Source organism: Physeter macrocephalus, chromosome 1 (genome assembly GCF_002837175.3).
Source record: "Physeter macrocephalus isolate SW-GA chromosome 1, ASM283717v5, whole genome shotgun sequence".
NCBI lineage: Eukaryota > Metazoa > Chordata > Mammalia > Artiodactyla > Physeteridae > Physeter > Physeter macrocephalus.
In genome coordinates this window covers 82,300,199-82,324,947 of record NC_041214.2, presented here as the reverse complement: position 1 = coordinate 82,324,947, position 24,749 = coordinate 82,300,199, and the positions used below count along the sequence as shown (strand labels likewise).

At 41.7% G+C, this 24,749-nt stretch overlaps 1 protein-coding gene across 1 annotated transcript in view; it reads left to right on the top strand.

The window, feature by feature from the left end:
• The first annotated feature begins 7,009 nt into the window (after window positions 1-7,009).
• The window catches only part of P3H2 (prolyl 3-hydroxylase 2), a 158,212-nt gene continuing 140,472 nt past the window's right edge, over window positions 7,010-24,749 (top strand). The window contains exon 1 of the mRNA XM_007102271.3: window positions 7,010-7,501. Within this exon, the coding sequence (XP_007102333.2) occupies window positions 7,025-7,501 (477 nt within the window). The 5' untranslated portion in view covers window positions 7,010-7,024. The remainder of the gene's footprint in view (window positions 7,502-24,749) is intronic.

The following is a 24,749-nucleotide window of genomic DNA, read 5'->3' as shown; positions in this document are numbered from 1 at the left end:
TAAAATCACAAAATATTTCCAGCTCAGAATCGTCAATTAGCATTAGCTGAAGCTGAACAAAGATAAAAGTTTAATGCTACGAGGGAATTTAATGTGAATTCTTTACCAAACAAGTGATACATTTATATTCCTTCCTGTGCTGTCTACATTTAGCTCTCCATCTAGGTCCCCAACAAAATGTGGAAATCGCAACACTCTGTTTTTGCTGGAAGTTGATACGTTTCATTTTGAAGTGGTCGCCTCCATCCTTTCCCTATGAAGCTGAGGCCAGAGAGATGAGAAAACCTACAGTTCTGCTGTAGCCAGGAAAGATCCCAGTGTCAGCTTGGGAACCAGTCACAAGCAGGGTAAAACAGATATAGAGGAAAGGTCTGACAACAGAATGGACACACTTTGGTAGGCCAGGCTTAGAAATACAGAATCAGCAAGCAACAGGATGAAATTCAGGCAGCTGTCCAATAGCAAAGCAGTTCACATCAGGGGTTACTGTAAGAGACAGAGGGCGGGTACCATGGCAGACCTAAGGATACTGTCAACAAGAACTAGGCACTGGTCCAGGCAGCTTACTGGCATTGGTGATGTCCACAAGCTGGGAATAGGGGACTGGTTTAAAAATAGCCTCAATTAGAACAAGCAGGAACAAGCGGGGCCGCATTTCAGAAGAAACGGGGTGATGATTATTCTATTTAGATAAGTAGAATGTTGGAGGCGAGCCCCTATTCTCCTTATTTGTCATGATGAGAAAATTTCGAGATTAATATTTCAGAAGTTGACCAGCCTGGCCTGAGCATAGGCAGGTAGTTTGATTTCAGGGCGTGGGTGGCAGAAAGGCCATTTACTGCACATTAAAACCCATATTCTCCAAACCTGCTTTTCAGCAACAAAGTAGTATTTGGGTATTTATTGCTTCCATTTCTGAGTCTTCTCAAATGGTTTCAAAATTGAAGTTGGAAAAAGAGAAGTGCTTATCAACCCACATATCTTCAAACGGGAGAAGGCATGGGTTTCAGTTTCTAAATCAGACTTCAAGGGCAGAGCAGGCCAGTTGAGGAACAGTGAAGCTATCTTTGCCATGGGAGAAAGCCTCCTCCAACTACTCCAGCAGGGCTGAGCCTGAAATGTGGGGGTTCACATGAAGAATTCAAGGATGGAGATGGGAGAGTGGGTCTCAAAGATAGGAAAGGCATGAGGGTAACCTCAGAATGATGTATCACTCATGCATACAGTCTCATCTCTCCCAGAATTTCTGATGGGTAAGGTTTTTCTTTGCGTCCACGAACAGTGATCTGACATCTCTAATGTAGGAATGAATTAAACCTATTTACTCTCATGGTCATGACTGTTTCTACAGGCATTAGATCACCTATCAAGTTGAGTTCACAGTCATGTTCAGCCTCTGTCCAATACATATGGTTTTACACAGATACACACACCTTGTCCACATTTATTCTGCAGAAAAATTGTATGAGTTTGTGACTCTAGCTCAGCGGTCCCCAACCTTTTTGGCACCAGGGACGTTTTCGTGGAAGACAACTTTTCCACAGACCTCAGGGGGTCGGGGGATGGATGGGGATGATTCAAGCACATTACACTTACTGTGCACTTTATTTCTGTTATTATTACATTGTAATATATAATTACAATACATATTACATCGTAATATTTAATGAAATAATTATACAACTCACCATAATGCAGAATCAGTGGGAGCCCTGAGCTTGTTTTCACTTGCCACTCACTGATGGGGTTTTGATATGAGTCTGCAAGCAATTGATTTATTATGGTCTCTGTGCAGTCAAACCTCTCTGCTAATGATAATCTGTATTTGCAGCCACTCCCCAGCGCTAGCATCACTGCCTCAGCTCCACCTCAGATCATCAGGCATTAAATTCTCATAAGGAGTGTGCAACCTAGATCCCTCGCATGCGCAGTTCGCAGCAGGGTTTGAGCTCCTATGAGAATCTAATGCCGCCACTGATCTGACAGGAGACGGAGCTCAGGCCGTGATGGGGAGCGGCTGTAAATACAGGTGAAGTTTCACTCACTTGCCTGCCGCTCACCTCCTGCTGTGCGGCCTGGTTCCTAACAGGCCACCGACCAGTACCAGTCCGTGGCCCGGGAGTTGGGGACCCCTGTTCTAGCTGAATGAGGAACATAAAACAAAGCTGGTAACTAAAGAAGAAATGTGGTCTGTACAAGTTTAACCCAAGCAGAATTTTGACAGGGGCTATGAAGATATTTAAGGCCTAGAAAGAGGCAGTGTAGTGCAGTGGGAGAAACTCTAAATAGGCTTCAGTCCTGGCCCTGTAACGTGCAAACTAACCTTTGGTAAGTCATCCCTCATTTATAAACCTCAGCTTTCTCACTGTTAAAATTACAGTACGAATGCCTTACTCAGAGAGACTCTTCCTTGCAAGTCAAATGACTACATGTTTGTGAGAAGAACTGGCATGATACCAAGCCCACTGGATAAGGGTAGGCCCACCGGATTCTCCGAATTTCAATCTAAATTGTGTTTTTAGCTTAAATTATTTGGGTAATGATTATCATTTTTTATTTCACTTTTTTTTTCTTGTTCAGCTAGAATGTGAGTCTCCTGAGGAATGAAGTTGGAATGCCTCCATGAGAAGAGTGTGGGGACAGAGTGTTTGCAAATGTTTTATTTGATTTGGCAATTTAGAGCTCAATCAGGAACTAAGGTAAGCACAGGGACAGAGCTATTAAGGCAGTTGGAAAGGAACAGACAGTCCTGGAATGTGGCAGCTCCTGTTTGATTTTAAATGTAAGTTAAATATTAATTTTTCTAAAAAAAAAAAATACCTCTTCCTTCCAGGGAGGCCCTTTTCTCTCTCTCTCTCTTATGTTGACAGATTGTTGGTGGCTTGCCTTTCACACTAACTTATTTGGAGGAAAGAAGTCTTCAGGTGATCCTATTTGAATAAGAAAAAAAGTCTTCCAAACAGCTCCCTGGCCGCCGCATCAACAGCAGCTGAACAGCCTGGGTTGTTGCATAGTGAGAATTATTCCTTTCATTTCAAGGGAATCAAAGATGTTTGGAGTAAGCAAGAGCCCTGGTTACACATGATCAAAGTCAACGAGTGTTAGATTTGCTTATGGAAAGTGTCAGTTGAGTCTGCTGCTAAAGTCTGAGTACACTTTTTATTGTTCCCTAAAGATTTGGCAAGAAAGAGAGAAGTCACCTATGGAAAAAACAAAACAAAACAAAACACTAAGCTGATTTGGGGAAAAACAAGAAGCATTTGAAGATCTTCCCTTTTCTGAATTCATTCCTGCTGGAGGTTCCCTAAAGCAAGGGGTGCAATGATGATGCTGTTGACTTGTAAACAGAAGTCAAAAGGAAATTCAAGCTTCTGTCAAGATTCATTCCAAAGGTAATAAAAAAAGGAAATGATTGAATCCCTTTTAGAGCTTTTGGATGGATTCTCTTGTGCTCTGGCTGTTCTCTGAATTTGTAAGGAATGGAGAACAAAAGCGAAATTGCAGGCTTCCAGTTCATACCCACCTTAGCAGCAATTTCAACATCTTATGCTTCCAATGGCTCCTTTTCTCAAATCATCATTTGTTTCTTTCTTACTTTCATGCAGTTTTGTTTTCTTTCTCTTTTAAAAAAAATTTGCAAAGCTACTATCATCCAGTGCTCCATGACATTCAGCATACATGTTTTATATTTTGGCGCATAAAATTAAGCATACTATTCCTGCCACTGCCCTATCTATGTGACCTGTGGGCCTAAGTTTCCTCATTTGTAAAATAAGGGAATTGAGTAAGACTTGCAGTGCTCAAACTATGTTCTATCCCAGGGTTCCTCAATTTGTACACTGTTGATCATTTAGGCTGGATAATTCTTTGTAGTGGGAGGCTGTCCTGTTCATCAAGGGATCGTTAGCATCATTCCTGGCCTCTACCCATTAGATGCCTGCAGTACAACTATACTCTCTCCCCTGGTTGTGAAAACCAACAATTGCCAAATGACTCCTGGGCTGAAAAAGTCACTAATTAAAGCAATGGTTCTCAAACTTTGGTGGGTATCAAAACCCCTGGGGAACTTGGTAAAAACATAAAGGCCCAGACTAGATTCAATTACAAAGCCAGGGCCTCTGGGCTTTTTTGTTTGTTTGTTTGTTTGTTTTTAAATACACAACAAAGTTTGAGTACCACTGTTCATGAGGAATTGTGTTGATGAAACGGTTCTCAAAATATGATTCTCGCACCAAGAGCCTCAGCATCACCAAGGAATTTGTTAGAAATGCACACTTTTGGGCTCCCCCCCAGGCTTGATGAATCGTAATCTCTGAGATGGGACCCAGTTGTCTAAGAAATGGCCCAGGTAAAGAAGAAGTGCATTCTTAGTAAACCCAGAAAGACATTCAGAAATGCGAGAGAGGACTTTCTCAACACGGCATTCATACCATTAGGTAGAGCATTGCCTGCAATCCATTGCTCCACCCTGTGTGGCTTCTATCACCATATGGTCATGAATTTTGTTCTGGCTCAGCCTTAAAAGGCAGATCAGATTTTCCTTCTTGGGGAGGGCAGATCTGAGGGATGGCACATCTCAGACTCGTGAATCCTCTATGCACCTGGGCCCTGACTCATAGACTTACTCTTTGGGCTATGGCATTGACTCTAGACCAGTGGTTCTCAATCTTGGCTTCCTATTAGAGTCACTTAGGGAACATTTAAAAATCTCAGTGCTCAGGCCAAACCCGAGACCAATTAAATCAGAATCTATCAGAGTGAGAATCAGATATCAGTATTTTTGCATTCTCAAATGATTCCAGTCTTCAAGCACATTTGAGATGCCAATTGAACACTTTCTATAAAGTCAGATAGGGTTTGTACAGAGGGAGAAAAGGTAATAGGACATGCAGAAGGTTTGAAAGCAAATGTCGGTTTGGTAATCAGCATAAAATTTGGTATGGCTGCAACCTGTAAGCTTTTGATTCTGTGCCAGTGCCAATTCGTCCCCTAAGTTTTCTTAGATCCTTCAACCAGAAGCCATCTTTGCAGGCTCAGCATTTCTATGGCACTTTGAATCTAATCTAACATCTGCCATTTCTATTATATGGTAGATGTTAGACTAGCCCTTGTATTATAGCCCTTTCCCCCACAATACCTACTCTGAGAGTAGGTATCCAAAGTTATAAATTTAATTGACATATATTAAATTATGTGGAAATGTCATGGAATGTAGAGGTAATCCGTAGCAAAGCATCCTGGCACTTTGCCCTCAGTCCCACAGCAGGACTTCCTAGCCAATATGCTTCAAAACCTTCCACAAGTGGATTAATAACTCCGGACTCCAAAGTCTGTCTTTATCTGAAAAGAGAGACAAATCCTTAGAGCAAAAGTCTGGGCAGATGACCTAAGTGCAAATTCTGGAATACTGAACATCCAAAGTATTGAGGACATAGCTCCAAGGTGAAGCTTTTCCATCAGTGGAATAAGCCAAATAAGTGAGGTTTGGTGGAGAAGAGTAATAAGAGCATGATTCTTTGGGGTCTCTTGGAGTTACAGAGCCAAGGCTGTTTGTGGCCGGAGTGGTCAAACCCAACAAAATGAGTGAAGGAATGAGCATGAAACTCTGGCAGCCTCCTGGGCCTAGTGGTGATTCCACAGAAAAACCTTCTTTGGGGAATTCATATCAGCTCCACGATAAGTGTTCTTTCCTGTTGCCCTTCCCTCTGGCTCACCATCCCAGCGGCCAGGGGGACGTGGGTGAGATTTCCACAAGCACTAGGAGACCACAGGAATGTTTCCAGGAGGCAGGCTGGAGTCAAGGGTCCAGTGCATAAGCTCTCAGGAATCCTTGTGAGAGTGTGCAGCCAAGGAACGGGAAAGAAGGGAACACCTTGGCTCAGAAGGTATTTAAGAGGGAGGAGAAACAGAGGAACAGGAAAGCCTTCAGCTAGTCCTCTGGAGTCTGGCACCCATTTCTGTCAGCTTTCCCATTCCTAGACTGATGCTCATTGCTTAAGTCCTGGGAGTACTGGATTTATTAAATTGCCTCTTTGTTCAACTCTTGCAAAAAGAATTTAGATCTGAAAACCGTCTGAAGTGTTGGGATATTTGTCTGTCATAGTAGATGAGGAACCTAAGGCTCAGTTGTGCAAGTTTACGGAGTTGGTAAACTGACAGAGGCAGAATGTAAGTACTGCCATTCCAACAATTCTCTGGGTCCTGTAACGCCCTCCTCTGCACAGAAAGGTGGGCTATTCACTGTTCCCGTGTTCCTACTCCCTGCCCCAATGCACAGACACACACCCATACAAAGTGGGATGAGAAACAAGGGTAGGACCTTCTCTAAGAGAAGGAGCGGTAAGCAAGCTTTGATTCCAAAGGCCCAGGGTTGAGTCCTTCCTTCGCTTTTTCACAGTTCTATAAACGTGGACTAATCACTTTTCTCCTCAGGCCTCCCAGCGGGGCCAACGGGCCCTCTAGGGCTTTCCTCACAGCCGGAGAGGGAGCTTGCATGTGAAGGTGAAGGACGCTGCACACTGCGAGGTCACGGACAAATTTCAGAAAATGATGAAAGCCCTATCCTCGCTAAGCCGGCTTTTCGTCCTCTCTAAAAAGGGAGTAGTCCTGTCCATTCTGCAACCTCGAACGGACCCCACGCGTCAGGCTCTGCCCCGCCCCCACCCCCTGGGCTGGCCCCCAGTGGCGCTGGCTCTCTGGCTGGCACTGGGGTATGAGGGCCCTGGCCTCCCGGCGGCTGCAGCCGGGAGCCTGCAGGGCGCGCGCTGAGCGCCGGCGAGCGGCTCGCGGAGGCTCGGGCAGCAGGAGGAGCGTGTGAGCTGTGGGCGTCCCTTTAAGAGCGGCCGTCCGAGCCGGCCTCCGCCTCTCAGTCCGCCGAGCGCCGCCGGTCACCTGAGGCTCCCGGGGCAACCGGCTGGCGGCGGGGCTGGCGATCTCGCCCGCGGAGCCGGGAGACGGGGCCTGGACGCCAAGTGCCCGGAGCCGACTGCGAGCGTGGCCCGCCGGCGCCCGTCCGCGGCGGAGGATGCGGGAGCGCATCTGGGCGCAGCTGCCGCTGCTGCTGCCCTGGCTACTGCTGCCGCCGCCGCCGCTGTGGGGCGGCCCCCCGGACGGCCGGTGCCCGGAGAGCGAGCCCGAGCCCGGGCCTCTGCAGCCCTTCGACCTGCTCTACGCCAGCGGCGTGGCCGCCTACTACAGCGGGGACTACGAGGTGGCCGTGCGCGACCTAGAAGCGGCGCTGCGCAGCCACCGGCGCCTGCGGGAGATCTGCGCACGCTGCGCCCGCCACTGCGCCGCGCGCCGCCCGCTCGTGCCCCCCGGCGCTGGCCCGGGGGCCGAGCTGCCCTTCTTCCGCGCCCTGCTTGAGCGGGCGCGCTGCTACCGCAGTTGCCAGAGCCAGCGCCTCGGGGGCCCCGCGTCCCGCCACCGCGCCAGCGAGGATGTGCGCAGCGACTTCCAGCGCCGAGTGCCCTACAACTACCTGCAGCGGGCCTATATCAAGGTACCCAGAGTGCACACCTCACGCCCCCCGCTGCCCTGGGATGCGCTCCAGCCCTCCCCGCGGCTCCCGTCTCTTGGCCGGCGCGCTGCTCCTTAGCGAGTCAGACTGGGTCTCCTTTAACGGTTCTGTCTCATGTGTGGATCTACATAGCTGGTGGCCCGAGCTCTGTAACCAACACTCGATGAACTTGGGCAAACCATTAGCTCTTTCGGCATCCACTTCTCTCTCAAAAAGAGGACTGTACTGATAAGACGTTTAAAGTACCCATTCAGCATTAATGTCTGAACGTTGGTAGAGCCGGGTCTAGCATAAGGTCTCCTCTCGCTTCATTCCCTGGTCTAGCTTCACCCAGTTTCTCTTCCATCTCCGCTCCCTCATCCCTCCTTCAAGCTAGTCTGCACCTTTTTTTGACGTTTAAAAGAGAGCGGTCTCAAAACAGCAGAGTGAAAAGTAGACTTGCTCTGAAACCCATCCCTCTGTCTTTTCCCCTGCACTTAGCACAAAAAGGTTAAAGAGGAGGTATGCATGGAAGAGGTGAATCTGTGTGAGGCAGTCTCACTAAAAGTACCCACAGTGCTGACTCTTTCTCCTTTGATAGAGGGCTTCCAGTTTCTGGAGGTAAGCATCGGACTGAGTTATACACCACCAGATGCTCCCTCTTTCTGGTTTATTTTTGTGTATTCAACTTGCCTGAAGTTAGTGCCAGGAGGCAGACAGTGTATATTGACATCTTCCCCACATTCACAGTTTTAAAAGATCTATGTGAATGCTTCGGCAGAGAGAATTTAGCCTGTGTTCCTCAATCTCCCACTCTCACTCCTCCATGTTGCTCTGAACTTACACTTCCTCCCCCTTCTGCCTTTCTATGTCAGTATATCAATGTCTGTTCTCCAGCTGTTGGAGAAGTGGCAGCTTTGGGGGTTGGTTGGTCATGCCAGCCAATGGACCAGGCTGCATTTCTGGAGTGGTGAAAATACACACCAGGTGCTGATATCCTAATGGCTTTTGCAGCTCATCCCACACGGTCTCTGAGCTCACAGTTGGTAGGGCTCTCTGCAGATTTGCAGTTTTTGGTAGAGTTCAGGAAATCACAACTGTAACTAACTCTTAACTCCCAGTGCTCTGGCTAAGTTGCTAGATTTAGTATCTTGGGCAAGAAATAAGGAGAAAGCCTGAATCCTTTCCAGGATTTGTCTTCTATTTGCTTGTGCCTCCTGAAGCATTTGCTGAGGCATGTATTAAGTACAAATCTGATTTCTTTTAAATGAGTGGCACAGTTTTTGGTAGTCTTAGAGAAATCAGTCAATAACAGGCAGAGAGGGGCCTGTGAGTACCCGACAGCTGAAGATATACTAAGCTAGTTCCCAGAGCAGAATGTGGGTGGTCGAGTTTGGTCCCCCTGTAATACTATCTTCCCAGGAGTCTCAGATGTGAGGTTGGTAGTCCTGCTGATTGTTCTGTCACACATCTTGGGCACATTTTCCTTTCTCAGGTCTGGAAAAGGAATGCATATTTATTTTCACTCCTATAAAAATAAATAACCACGAGGTAACTCTCAAAATGCTGAGTGTCTTTGGTTCTGTAATTACACTTGCTTCACTGATAATGCTAACATTTATCATTCTCCAGCTCCCATCTCCTGGTTGGAGGTCAAAGAAGATGAAGCCATAGGTTGAACATGCCTCAGTTTTTTTCAGTGAATTGATTACAGGAGATAGTCACTCACAGGTAGCTCTTGGGGTGAACTACTGGCTGTGGTCTGCTGAACCAGTGAAGTTTAAGAAGTCCTTTCAAAAATATGTGAGTTCATGTGCCAATTTCTGTTTTACTGGCAATGTTTCTGAGAGCAGAACAAATCTTGCATCTGCTTCCTGTTCACCTCCGCTCCGATAGCTACAATTTCTACATAATTGATCATCTCTGAAGGAGGAAATCTTCTTACCCCTTTGGAAATTCATTTTTGATGGGTTGGAGTTTACAGGAGCATCTTTATGAACATCGAATAAGGTGTTCCCTCCCCGCAAGAACTCCACAATTTTAGCCTTTGCTTGGTTTCTTGGGAATTTCACTCATAAATGCACACACACACACACACACACACACACACACACACACAATCTTCTGAGAGCAAAACAAAACTCTCAAAATAACAGTATCTTTGGGCTCTGACAGGTTTGAATCCTAAAGTGTTCATTCCCTGATGATAGAGGGGTTTCCTGCATATACCTGCATATGATCATGGTACAGTGTGTTGCTTACTTACTTTGGACATCAGTGATCCAGTCTGCATTTGAAAAGAATAATCCTGGGCCAGATTGAATTCAGTGAGGACTTTGTAGCCAAGATTTGAGAATTGTGAATCCTGTAATATGGTCAGAACTAGCAGACTTCCTAGAGATAAGGAAACACATTTATTCTCAGCTAGGGGTTTGCAAACTGTAGGAGCTCTTGGGAGATGCTGTTCCTCCCCCCAAATCCCAGTTAGTGAGCCACTGATGGAAGCGGATTCTTTATGCTAGAGTGTTGGAAGGGAAAGTTTGAGAATTGTGAAATCTAAGGCCTGTTGAGATCAATTTCTTATTTCACAGATGAGGAAAGGGAAATCCAGACAGGGGAAGTGGCTCACCCAGTGTCACATATGATTTGATTTGATTAATTGAGCACAGGACTGGGAGTCAGGGGTCTGGGCTCTGCCAATAATTGGTCATGCCTGTGCATATCCACTGTCCCGTGGAGTCACCTCATGTCCCAGGGAATGCTGAGTCCCCAGGGCTATCCTTTTGCCAGATTTGGACAGCTCCAGGAATGAGTCAGTCCTTGTCCTGTGGGGTAACAGACACTCACTGCATTTATCTTAAGGGCTATTCTGTAGAATCTTCCTTAAGCCCTGGCATGCTGGGACAGCTACGAGGTGGTAGTTCCACTTAGATCCTATCCACACTTTTTTGTTTAAAGGCAGGGTGAGACTCTTCAAACTGTCAAATTTTATTATTTCAGATTGTAAGATGTAACTCATGATTCACAGCCTAAAACCTAAACTAAAGCTTTTATCAGAGCAGTCTCTGCTCGGAAACCTTCACTGGTTTCCCCTTGCTTCTGTATAGAGCCCACAGTGTTGAATACAGCACCCCTCAGCCTGGCTGCCCCTTAACTTTACAGGCCCAATCTCCTCCTACTCTGCCATCCTTCAGATAGAGGGAACAATGGATGCTTACTCTTATGTGTCTGACACTTCTGCACATCTGGGTTTATTTATTCTTCTTTGGGAGGCATGTAGGCTCTAGCATGGGATCGATCTGGGATTGAACTTTAGCTCTTCAATCTCTAGCTCTGTGACTGTGAGCAAATCACATAAACTTTCTGAGCTTTAGTTTCCCCATCTGCAAAATGGGGAAATAATGGGACCTAGCTGATTGGTTTAGGTTTAAGAGAGGATTTATATAAAGCACCGGGGACAGGGCCCATTTCTGTTTCCAGAAACACTAGAGATGTATCTCTTATTATTATTAGTTATAACAGTAGATTTTCCCACCTTCTTCTCTATGTGTTCAAATGGTAACTGTACTAGCACAAATATACCTATTTCTGTGAGATCCTCTTTCACTCCCTCTGCAACCCCCAACAATCCATCATTTCTCGCTCCTCTGAATGTCCACAGTAAAGAATATGTTCCTCTCATATCATGTTTCACTTTTAACCTTGTTTTGGAGAAATTCATGTATTTGTTCATCACTTATGTGAGCTCCTTGAGATCAAGAATGGTCACAGTCATTTTGGTACCTCCTAAAGTAGGAGTTTCCAGATCTGGAAGATCAGCGGCTGGATGATTATTATGAATCCCCTGGGCATTAAAAATGTGATTTAAAATTGGAGATTTAGGTTCAGTAGGTCTGAGTTGGGTCTCAGCATTTATATTCTCCCCAAATACCTAAAACAGGGGGCAGTAGCAGTAAATGCTCAGTATATGTTTGTTGAATGAATGATAGTTTGGTTGCTCGTATATGAAATATTGTTGAAAAAGATTTCCGTGTGGCAGCAGGAGGTTTTCTCAAATTAGTTATTTGGTTTCCTGGCTGGTCAGTTGGGGGAGAAAGTTATAGAAGGACTGTAGATTGCTTGACTTTTCACTCTCTTCTACTTGCAAGTTCCGGCTAATGTTGCAAACCTCCTTTCCCTCCCCCTCCATTTTTTTTTCTAATTTAATCCTTATTTCCTAAAACTATGCTTCGGAAAATTCTTGACAGGGCCGTGCCTGTTTTATGTACATTTGTGGAATTTAAACAAATGTAAGCGAGATCCTTTTCTTTTTTTTTTTTAATCTGTGTACTTTATAATCAGGAATACTTTGACAGTATCTGTTTTTCTTTCGGCGTTCCCAGCCATTTAGTAAAAGAAAAAAAATTTTTAAAAAAAGACAACCAGTGCTGCTTATTTATGTTTTTTACTTAAAACAAGCTTGCCCCTCCATGTTTTGTTTCTAAGTTGGTGCCTTGTGCTCTTTGACCTTTGTTTTTCTTAAGATTAGAGGTGGGGGGGGAAGGAAATGCAATTAAGTTAGGCAATTCAATCTCCCTCTTAGTCAGCTCCCTAAACTTCCTCTTTCTTGACCATAATTTATTTTATTAGTGGTTTCTAGGAAAAAAAAAGTAAGTTCAAGGATTTTCCTCACTCTTACTCTGCTTTATCAACTTCTTTCTCTTTCTAGATGAAGGCCTTTAAAAAAGTTTGAAACGTAGGCCACATGACATGTGCATGATATATATTCTATTAGTTCAGAATAAAAACTTTTCCCATATCCCATATTTAAATCTCTTTTTACCTATATGTAGACTATGTACATTTTGTCCCCAAATTATTTCAAATAGGAAGTTGATTTTATGTCTTCTTGAAATAGTTGTTTTGAAGTTTCCTAGTGGTTTTTTTCTCAAGGGATGAGACTTCTTTTTTTTTTTTTTTCTTGTTACATTTGGACTTTTTCTTTTTCTTTTTTTTTTTTTTTTTGAGCTTGAATCATCAAAATCCACTAGTCATCATCTTTCTGTCCCATGCCTTTAGGAAGGAAACCTGGGAGCTTCTTTGTGTAGCCAGCTTTTAGTTCCTGCGTGCTAAGGAGATAGAATTTCTATTGTTTCCTTCCAGGAGGCTGACCATTTGAAGGCCCAGTCAGCTCTTTATCAGTCATCCATTGTGATTGCAAATAGCGCCACAGCAGCTTAAAATGCAATTAGATGAGGGGAGCAGTTGCTTACAGGTTTTCTCCTATCTCAGTCTGGCGAATCAGGTATTCCTTTACAAGTTTTAATAAAAGAAAGTAATAAACTGCTTGTCTCCACAGATCCCATCTCTGAGAACCAAATGTATTCTGTCACGAATATCATTTGCTCAGTGATAAACTCCAAAGGGATAGGTGTGTGGTATTCTTTTGGGAATGTTTGATAAAATGTCAGTTTGCTTCGTGGATGGAGTTTGAAAATTCTGAAAAGTGCATAGGTTCACCTAAAATGAAAACTGATTGGATTTGGTGTAATAATGGTTCATTTGTATTACTAAGGAATTGAGTAAACTTGGGCGTCTTAGAATCCCAGATCTCAGAGAGCTGGAAGGAACTCTAAGAGAGCATCTTGTTCAACCTTCTCTCTCCAAGTTAAATAATTGGTTTTGGGCAGTGAAACAGGGGTGAGAGACGGAGGGATAAGTATTTTCCTTAAGCAATGCGGTCTTGCAAGGGTGAGGAGTGATAATTATTAAAATGGTAAAAATGCTACAGCTTGAAGGAACCTCAGAAATCATGAAGAAGTCTATCCCTGTCACTTAATAGCTGATGACACTGGCCTCAGAGGTTCCATGACAAATCAAGGAGGGTCAGCAAGCGGAACTGGGTTGGAATGTAGATATTTTAATTTATAGTCCAGTGCTTTTTCCGGACTCTGTGCAATGGGTATTGCTACCTCCTGAGGGGCAGTCTGGTGAATTAGTGGTGCCACTGAGACCTGCGGTGGACCTGGTGCCTCCAGAGACAGTGCAGATACAAGGCCTTGCTTCCTGGACTACCCCACTCACCCTGCATTTTCATTCACGTGATATGTTGGCCACTTAGCCAAGAGTCACTGTTGTCTGGTGGAAAATTTTGCATTTCTCATTAGGAAAAATAATTTCTCCTATCTTTTTTTCCATTCAGCTTTTCTCCTATAATTCTTTTTCTGTCCTTTTATTCATCCCTCCTTTCCTGCTGTCTGACTTCCTAGCTGTGTAATTTCCATGAGAGCTGGCCCTCATTTGCCAAATAGCCCAAACACATCTTTAAAAAAAAAAAAGATTTGTAGTCAGCCTTCTGCATGGTATGTTTCAGTGCCGTGTGTATGATTTTTGGGGTTTAGTACTGAGGAAGCTGCAAGCTATAGTCAGAAGAAGCTGATTTCACTTGACCACACCCCTCTCTGCTTTACTTTGTTTTCTATACTTATTTCTCTCTTTCTCTCTCTCCTTTCACATTCCGTGTCTCACTGGTGATCCACACAGTGAAATTACATCTGCAAAGGAGAGGGTTGTTGGGATCAATCAAGGGAGGAGAGAAGTAGGTAGTGGTAGAGGTAATGTTAGGGCTTTGGTTCTAATAAAATGAAGGCCATACAGCCTCTTATTTAATTTGCTCCACAGACATAGGCGTTTACTTCTATGAAATTCTTTTTATGTCCCTTTTTCCCATATGATTTGTGCATGAGTTGAGCGTATGTTGGGAAAGATATTCATTTCCCTCTCCTCTTGGCTCCCCATCTTTCTGCAACTGCTCCCTGCCACATTCATAGAACATTTGTGTTCCCATCCTCCCATTTTAAAGATGGGAAAATAAAATCTGAAAAAGAATCAAGTTGTCTAAATTTATCCAGCAATTGAATGGAAGAGCCAGGATTAGAATCTAAGAAGCCCAATTCCCACCTCTGTGACATTGCTGATGACCACTATTTGTAAGACACACACTGAAAACTCGAACTTAACAAAATGAATTTGATACACATAGCATGCCAGTTACATTATTTGCCAAATGGGATAGACCCTGAAAATAAAAGCTACCTTATGCAATGTTATTCCTCGCACTACTATTCTGCTGATTTCTGGGAAAAACTCATAAACAGGCCCCTGGATTAATGCTGTCCCCCCAATAAATCTAATGAAAATGAATGAGGCAAAGAATCTTCTTTGGAAGGGAAATGAAGGTATAAGAGCCAGAAGGAGGGCGATCCAAGAAGTCAGATTTTCCAGAAGTTCAGGGCTATCAGAATGATCCTGCTGGAATTCATTATCTACAAATAATGGGTTGAGTTTTTGTGCAAGTAATGAGACACTGCTGAAGATTACAGTGTAATTATACTGGAACTCTGGAAAAGGAATGGAGAAAAGCAAAAGATATGATAAAATAAATAAATCTAAAACAAATCAGAGAAATTGTTAACAAACCCTGAATCACAGGAAAGTTAATTCAGCCAATTTTGGTTTATTCTTCCTGCTTGAATGCTACATCTTTAGTTTTCACTTCGCCAAGATTAATGGACTTGCACAAAAAAATCAACACATAATTAGGACACCAGACACAGTGAATTACCTTAAAGCCAGACTTGCCTGTTTCAAAAATGATCTCAAATTATAGTATCAAAGATTAATCCAGAAGACCATAAAAAAATTATTTCCCCACTGAAGTAAGAATTATTTCTTAGTAATATTTTTCAGATTGAATCCAGGATCAGCACTCAACGTTTGATTGTAGTACAAGGCATTTAGAAATGCCACCAGGGACAGAGACTTTCCACAGACAATTATCATTTCTATAGGATGATCAAGGGCTCAATTACACAGTGGAATCTGCGGGTATTCAGGTCAGTAGGTATTTAAACTGGAGTTTTTCAACTTTGGCTTATTGCTATTTGGAATGGATAATTCTTTGTTGTGATGGGCTGTCCTGTGCATTTTAGGATGGTTAACGGCATCCCTGGCCTTTACCTGCTCAACAGCAGTAGCAACACACTTCACCTTTGCTTCTAAGCTGTGACAACCAAAAATGTCTCTGTACATTGCAAAATGTCTCTTGGGGTCAAAATCACCCCACATTGAGAACCACTGATTTAAACATGTAGCCATATTTAAGATAACTGGGCATTGACATTAGACAAGTACAAATCAAGTTTTGGACAACCCATATGCTAGATGGCAGTATACCCACTGATGAATCATGATATTTATGAAACAGTTTGGCTATAGCTTCATATCTTTTATGAGGGGAATTCCATTGGAAACAGAGCCTCTTTCTCCAAGATGCAAATCACTGGGCTTATATCCCTTAGCTGGTGCTGCCCGTGGCTGCGCTGATTCAGTTTGTAGGAAAGATCAGAGTGTCTGGCTTCTCTCTACTTATTATACGAACATGACAGGACGGGTTACTTTAGCAATACAAACTAACACCTTTCAATTGTGAGCTCCAAACTCCAGAATTAATGTGTTTTTCATTCGACTCGGAAAGTACCCGAACTCAGTCATGTAAAAGTAATCCACTGCCACTCTTGGTTTTCTTGGGGTTAGTTCTTTATCACATACACTCGTAGAAAGCAGCTTGACTCAAACCCCAAAGGCCATCTTATAGAAGGCTGGAAAGTGGGGAAAATGGGAGGGGGTCAGAGGAAAGAAGAAATGATTGTGAGATCGAGAGAGAGAGAGTCAGAGGGTGTCTCAGTCCTTTTGGGCTGGTATAACGGAAGACCATATGCTGGTGGCTTATAAACAACAAACATTTAATTCTCAGAGTTCTGGAATCTGAGAGGCGAAGATCATGGTGCCTGCAGATACGGTGTCTGGTGAGAGTCTTGCTTTGCTGTGACCTCACATTGCAGGAAGGTTTCTGGAGCCTCTTTTATAAGGGCATGAACTCCATTCATGAGGGCTCTGCCTTCATGACCTAATCAGCTCCCACATGCCTGCTTTCTAATACCTTGGGGACTAGGTTTCAACATACGAATACTGGGGGTACACAAACATTCATACCATAGCAGAGGGAGATGCAGAAATAGATGGAGAAAGATGAAGAGATGATAGCAAAAATTAGGTAAAGGAAGGCAAGAACAATAAATCAAAAAGTCCAAGCAGGACCCCACATGTGAAGGGAGTTTACACAAAACAAACATGCGGGAGGAGATATGGGGATATATGTATACGTAGAGCTGATTCATTTTGTTATACAGCAGAAACGAACACACCATTGTAAAGCAATTATACTCCAATAAAGATGTTAAAAAGCAAACAAACAAACAAAAACCAAACATGGATGTTTCATCCTCTGAAATCCATGTCTCTGTAATAAAACCAATCATCCGGAAGCAGATGTTGGTCTTTCTTCACTCCTGTAATGCCAAAGGCCCCATACTTGGCTGAGATGTTTCTGCCTTGATACAGCCCAGGGTAGCAGAGCCACTCAGTTTCCTGGTGAAACAGAGAAGGAAGGAATGGCTTTGGGGCAGATTCCACATGCACAACAGTGAATATTTAACAACTGTTAAGGGAAATGCCACTTTGCCATTTCAGGTTTCTTTGAAATCCTAGGTGTAGCCAAATGTTCCCCATTTCTTCATTTTGCAATAGGGAAACTGATTAAATGGTTAGATGTGTTACGTCTGAGATCACACAGCTAGTCGGTAATAGAGTCAGAATCTGAATCCAGGTTTTTCTGATGACAAAACTGGAGTTCTTTTTTACTTCTCACACTTTGGGTTTTGACATGAAACAGGCCTATATTCAAAAGAGTCCTGCCTTTTATGTGACACTGGAAAAGTTCACATGTATGAACCTGAGTTTCTTGTCTGGAAAATGGGGATAATCATACCTACTTCACTGGCTTCTTGTGAGAAGTTAATTTAAAAAAAAGTGTTGTGGGCTTACTTAGGTCAGCATTGACACAGAAGTACAGTTGACCCTTGAATGACATGGGTTTGTACTATGGGGGCCCATGATTTTTTCAGTAGTAAATACTACAGCACTACACGATCCCCAGTTGTTGAATCCACAGATTCAGAACCGTGAATAAGGAGGACCAACTGTAAATCATATGCGATTTTCAACCACGCAGATGTTGGTGCTTCTATCCCCCCATGTTGTTCAAGGGTCAACTGTACTTATTCCTTGCCTCATGGCTGCCACGGAGAGAGAAAATTTGTAAGGGAATATGAAAGGCAAAAGAATAGATAGGCAAATATATCATGATAAACTGAGACGATAATTACATGTACAGTAGGTAGAGAAAACTTGGGGACACACAAAACAGGAACTTTACCTGCTCAGTTGGAGCTACTGACTTCAAGTTTGATTCCCTAGACATTGGAGCATATGCTTAGCAGTCTCCTTTCACCATCAGACTAAAACAAGTCATCCTCTTAATGAGAACTTGGGACTGCTGTTTGCTCTTTTGAGGAAAGTCCTTTTGGTCTCTCCCCATTACATTCTCCAACCCTCTGATTTCACAATTTCCTGAGATTGTGGCCTCTTCTTTGTATTTTTCAAAAAATAGACTCTGTTCAAACACATTCCAAACCTTCATTGTTTCCTATTAACAGATAAAATCTCTTCCCACAGACCAACACATCTTGGGAATTTTAAACCCCTTTAAGCCTCTTCACCACCCCGATCTCAGGTACTCCTGGGAGATGGCCTAGGTGTGGGAATCAACAAACATCTCATCACAGACACCAAAAATAAGACTGCTTCTTGTATAACAGTCAGGCAAATGGAAGAGTAGCTCAAATAAAAATATAGTGAGTTATATCAGTCCAGGAATCAAGCAATTTAGGCCCTGTCTCCAATGGTGGCACTAATGCCTTGAGGTCTCCATTTGGACAAGGGCACAGTTGGACCAGATGGTTTATAAGAACTCTGCTACCTCTGCCTGAGATTCTAAAATACTTTAGTGGACTGGTACACTGTGAGCCAACAATCTACCTATGGAAAAGAAAAATGATGAGATAACGTAATGGAATACAAAGCAGTAGAATGAGATAAAGGAAGTTTAGAAGGTCAAAAGAAAGGAGGTACTTTCAGTGTGTCTAATGCTAGTCTTCACCTTTGGACAATCAATCATTTTAAAGTGAAGCTTGAAGAAGGACACACTAATGTTTAATTTGGTGGTAATTTAAGAGGTACAAGATAAACTAGGGCACATTCAGGAAGGACAAAAAGATATAGATAAAAGACTCAAAACTATGTTTTATGAGAAACAGTTGAAATAGGGATGAGTAGACTAAATAAAAAAAGAGGTTTTAAAAAGATAGTTATCTGATACAATTGTTCTTGATCTTTATGGCACTTAGGAATTGCACAAGTAGGCCCAAGTAACAGAAGTTACAGAAAACAGGACCTTGGCTCAGATATGGAAGACTTTCCTAACACTAACAGCTGTTCAGATATAATAAATAGCCCAAAAAGAAGGTGCTCAGGGCTTCCCTGGTGGCGCAGTGGTTGAGAGTCCGCCTGCCGAACAAAAAAAAAAAAAAAAAAGAAAGTGTTCAAACATAAGTCAGACAAATGCTTAGACAGGGAAGTTGCATTTAAGGTTTAAACATTAAAGCGATGTGGAGATAGATAAGATTTAACATATTTTCCCATTCAGAGTTAATAAGACTCCATGATCTTATGAAATGAAAATGTCTTATACCCACAGATGGTGTATCATTAAAGACTTTTTCTCTATGCTGCTTCTTAATTCTGGCTAATGTAATCTTAGACCATGGTCACCAGCACACTCCCTATAAATAACTTACATAGGGCAAAAAAGGAAAGAAAAAAAAAAAAACAGTGCCAAGGCCTTAAAACACACACAGAAACACACACGCGCACACACACACACACGCACTATTTAGCAGTAACAGTATCCATATGTATGATCTGCATCAGTCCTTTGATTTCTGGCTCAAGTATCTCTGAGATAACATCTGAAAAGGATTTAATTGCATAGTACCAGTGAGAGTTTTAGTTTAAATGGGTAACAACTGATCAGAACAAACATGCTTAGGAATTGAAAGTGGGTGCCCCTCCCTTAGTGAGTGTATTATGGTATACTCAGAAAACCCAATTTCATTCAAAGAGCCTTGGTGCTGCTATTCTAATTTGCTTCGTTCGTGTGCTATCCAGAGGCTAAACTGAAAACCTTGCCGTATTCCACACTGTAGTTAAGTTATCAAACCTTTTGCCAATGTCCATTCTGGTCAGTTTCACATATGAGTTGCTAGGGGGTCTGCCCAGATCATCATATTTAAGAATATTTAAAGGATATTAAATGTTCCTAAAGCATGTTTTAAAAAAATCCCTTTATCTGGCTCCCTCTCCTCTGAAATTATTTTCTTACTCTCTAATTGGGAGGGGGAGGAGTGCCTGCTATCCTTGGGGAGGAGAGGAGTAGAAGTCCAGGCTCCCTGCCCTAGGAGCTGACCAAGGGCAGGGGGCAGCAAGATTTTTTTCCCCTGGTGTTTGGCTGGAGTTGGGCAAGTATGATCACAGATGTTTCTATTCTGCTATGCCTCACTCTTTCGGTTCTTTAACTAAAGGGAACATGCTTTGGGGGGGCCTTTTTTTGTGTCTGCTCCCATTGGTATGTCCAGGTTGCAGGCAGAGTCCAATCTGGGATATAAGGGAGACAAAAAGAAAACCCAGGAAATTCACCTCTGTGTTCAAGGGGCAGGTCCTTAGCCCGTCTGCCTCTTCATGCCACCGTTCAGAATCTTCCTGTGTCTGTCCGGAGTTTTTAGGTGTGCTCAAGAGAAGGTCTAGGGAGAAATGAATTTACTCCATCTTGTTCAGAATCAGAAGTCTTCATGCAGATTCTTTAAGTGATCTTTAAATTATAGTGATGATGATGATGAATACAATTTGAGTGGACTTTATTTTAAAAAACTCGAGGTAATCTTTGTTCCCAATGCTTTACTGCAAAAAGCTACAGAAAAGCCTTTCTGATCTCTAATAAAAATCTCTAGTCAAATCTCATCACCACTTCCACCACAGCTGGGTTTATGTTAATGAGGTGACCTTTGGAAAGCACCTAAGGAGGGGGCTGTTGCCAGGGGAACCAACGTTGATTGGGGGGTTGGAACTTTCAGTCCCACCCGCTGATTTCCAGGGAGGGGAGAGGGGCTAGAAGTTGAATCAGTCACCAGTGGTCAATGAGCTAAACAATCAATCTTGCATAATGAAGCCTCCATAAAACCTCAAATGAATGGGATTTGGAGTGCTTCTGGATTGGTGAACATGTGGAGGTGCTGGGAGAGTAGGGCCGGGCTGGGAAGTTCTGAGCCCCTTCCCCATACCTTGCCCTCTGTCTCTCATCCATTTGGTTGTTCCTGAGTAATATCCTTTTATAATAAGCCAGTGATCTAGTGAGTTAAACAAAAAATGTCTCACCACCACTAAGTCAAACCTAAGTAGATCAACTGGACTGTGCTATGGTTCATATAAGGTTGTTAAGTCTTTCCTTAGAGGTGTAAAAACTCTCAGCCCTTTAGCTGAGTTGCCACCCGCCTGCCCTTTCACCTATTTATAGGTCCATAGAGGAGACCCCTCTGGAATACTGTGATTTAACTCTTCTTAAATAAATAAGTATGTGATCATTCTGGTTCATTTTCCCAATAGGATACTTAATAAAGATTTACCTACCATGTTACATATGGGAAACCAATTTAATTTAGGGTTTAGAATAAGAAAAATGCTAAGTAACAATTCTCTTTTCTCTTTCTCACTGTCCCAAAATCCATATGACAGTCCCATAATCAATACTTCCTATGTTCCAGATTATTATGTGCAAGTCTTTGACCTCAACATTCACACATGGCTAACATCACTGATTTTTTACACTTGGTAGGAACTTGATACTTGTTTGTTGAAATTGAACTGTCAATTCTCCTAAGGCATGAATTTATCTCTTTAATATACTCCATATAGTTAGGCATTTAAAAATGCCACTCTGTGCACTTGGTCATCATTTTTAAAGAGGGCTCTTTTGTGAGGGTGCCAAATTCATAGGTCAATTTATGATTATTAATGTGAAGCTGGGTGGATGCACTAGAAACAGTGCTAGTTAAGAGTAATGAGTTCAGAGACCGTGGATCCAACTATAACTCTGGCACTAACTCTCTACGGTGATAAGATGATGAATTTCTCCTTTCTGGGCTTCAGTTCCTTCACTTATAAAATGAGTTGATTGGAATGTATAATCTTGAAAGCCTCTATTAACTTTAATATGTCTTAATGTTTGGCAGAATATTTCGTTGATAAAACAAGGTCATTAAATGTTAGTAAACTGTAAAACTCTCAGCAATTAAACTGTTTGCACCTCAATATGGTCTCAGTAAATACTAGTATCTTACCCTCAACATTAAAAATTTTGATATTTAGACACTAAAATGGTAAGCTTAGGCAATATAAAATACTGAATATATTGAAGATGAAAGCCAAATAGGCAAGCTTTTTGCAATCATAGAAATAGTCTTTTTCAGCAGTGTCGGTGTCCTGAAGAAATATTTTGATCTCATAACTCAATTCAAAAACTGTATCTCTCTTTTCTAAATTCAGTGTTAGAAAAAGTGTTGTATTTACTACACAGTTCTGCAGACTCCCTTCTGAAAGTTTGTAAGCTAATAGTTAAGATTCAATTTTATTCAACATTTTCGTTATTTCCTGTAATGACAAGGACAATGACAATGTCAAGATCAGGATATAACATGTCAATACCAACTGTTCTCTATGAATAAAGCAGTTTTTAAGTATCGACATTCAGGCAAGACCTCTTATTTGAAATGTACTTTTTGTTTGCTGCATAAAGAAATCAGTGCTCTATCATCCATTTGGATTTCAACACATCTTGTTCCAACACACCCATTTCTGATTCACATAATATTATAAGTTAAACTGGAACATTGACGTCTTTTTGATGATGCATGGGCTTTTAGTGATAAATGAACAAGTTACTCCTGACTTTTCCCTTACATATGTACCAGTTGACCAGATGTGATTCTTCTCTACTGGATTATCCAACTATACAGTAAAATATAGTTATATCTAAACATATGATAGTAATTGTCCTTCCTCGTTTTATGTATTGTATTATGTGACATCTTGCAGTCATTTAAAAATGGAATTTTTCCAGAAGCTCATTCTTCTTTCTTTCTAGTCATAATATGTGTTATTAATTTTAGACTCTTTTTTATAAGCTTCTAGGCAGTAGTAGTCAGTGTAATTATTTTTGCTATAAGGAGTGTAAATTTGCAAAATGTCTTTTTTAAATCAGTTATATCATTTTTAGTTCTGGTGGTTGTTACTGTTTTTATCTCTACTATCAGTCTTTGGTGAATCACTAAAGAACCATGTATCTTTTTCTTTTTTTCTTTTTGTAAAATGGTACTATATCAAAACATAGCAATGATAATACAATTGCAAATTTAATAATAATAAACAACCTGTAAATGTTATAAAGTAAGAAAGATTAAATGAACCTTGATAACTGAATGGTAGCTGACAGAAAACACCCAGAGTAGTGCAGCAAAGAACTTGTATGACCTTAAGAATGTCATGATTATTAAGACCATCATGGGATTTCTATGAAAACTGAAATCTACATTTTCAATTAAACATAGTTTAATTGAACCTACATTTTCAATTAGTGCAATATACCTTAACGAAATCACTTTTAAGTCTGAAACTGTTGGCGGTCCGTGTAATAAGCCATGGACGATGGATATATTTTAAGAAATACTGTTCTAGAAAGTAAATGAGATGGTGTTTTATGACCTTTCACAAGTTACTTAAAGCCTCTGTCTTTAAAACAGGGTTAAGTCCATAGGGTGTTGTGAGGATTTCATGAGCGAATACCTGTCAGGTACCTAGAACAGCACCTGGCTCATAGTATAAGCACTCAGTAAATAATAATTGTTACTGATGTTATATTATTATCAGTATTATTTTTCTAATGGGCTGCCTATCATCTATTATTCTGTCTTACATCTTGCTTATATAACTTAAGAAGAATTGTGACAATTCTAATTTTCAGACCTCACCTTCTTAATTTTTAGTTTTGTAGCATGAGATTAACTCTACCCTAGTGTTGTTTAAATCCTAAATGGTATACAGTCTGATTACAAAACAATAGACTGATTCCACAGATCCCTGAAAAAGTCTTTAATTTCTCTGAAACGATTTCCCTTTCTCTGAAATGGGGGATATGCTACAAATATTTACTCTTTATGCAACAAGTTTACTATAAGGAACCAGGAAGGAATTTTAAAAATATTCAAGTTCTATACAAATGTAATGTAAAAGCAAGTAATTTCTTATTCATGTAAGAATATGTATAATTTGTTAAATTGTTTTATGTCATAAAATTACTATTACTTGTTTATGTATAGCTGATTCACTTTGTTATACAGCAGAAACTAACACACCATTGTAAAGCAATTATACTCCAATAAAGATGTTAAAAAAAATTACTATTACTATAGTAATAAAAATTTCTCTTACATTTTTTACCACACTAAGCTGCTCATTTTTTTTCATAGATAATTTTTTTATTTTTTTCATATCTTTATTGGAGTATAAATGCTTTACACTGTTGTGTTAGTTGCTGCTGTACAAGAGTGAATCAGCTATACATATACATATATCCCCATATCCCCTCCCTCTTAAGTCTCCCTCCCACCCTCCCTATCCCACCCCTCTAGGTGGTCACAAAGCATCGAGCTGATCTCCCTGTGCTATGCAGCAGCTTCCCACTAGCCATCCATTTTGCATTTGGTAGTGTATATATGCAGGGCTACTCTCTCACTTCGTCCCACTTCCTCCCCCCGCCCCCCGTGTCCTTAAGGCTATTCTCTACGTCTGCGTCTTTATTCCTGCCATGCCACTAGGTTCATCAGTACCGTTTTTTTTTTTTTAGATTCCATATATATGCTTTAGCATATGGTATTTGTTTTTCTCTTTCTGACTTATTTCACTCTGTATGACAGATTCTAGGTCCATCCACCTCAGTACAAATAACTCAATTTCCTTCCATTTTATGGCTGAGTAATATTCCATTGTATATATGTGCCACATCTTCTTTATCCATTCATCTGTCGATGGACTTTTAGGTTGGTTCCGTGTCTTGGCTATTGCAAATAGTGCTGCAGTGAACATTGTGGTACATGTATCTTTTTGAATTATGGTTTTCTCAGGGTATATGCCCAGTAGTGGGATT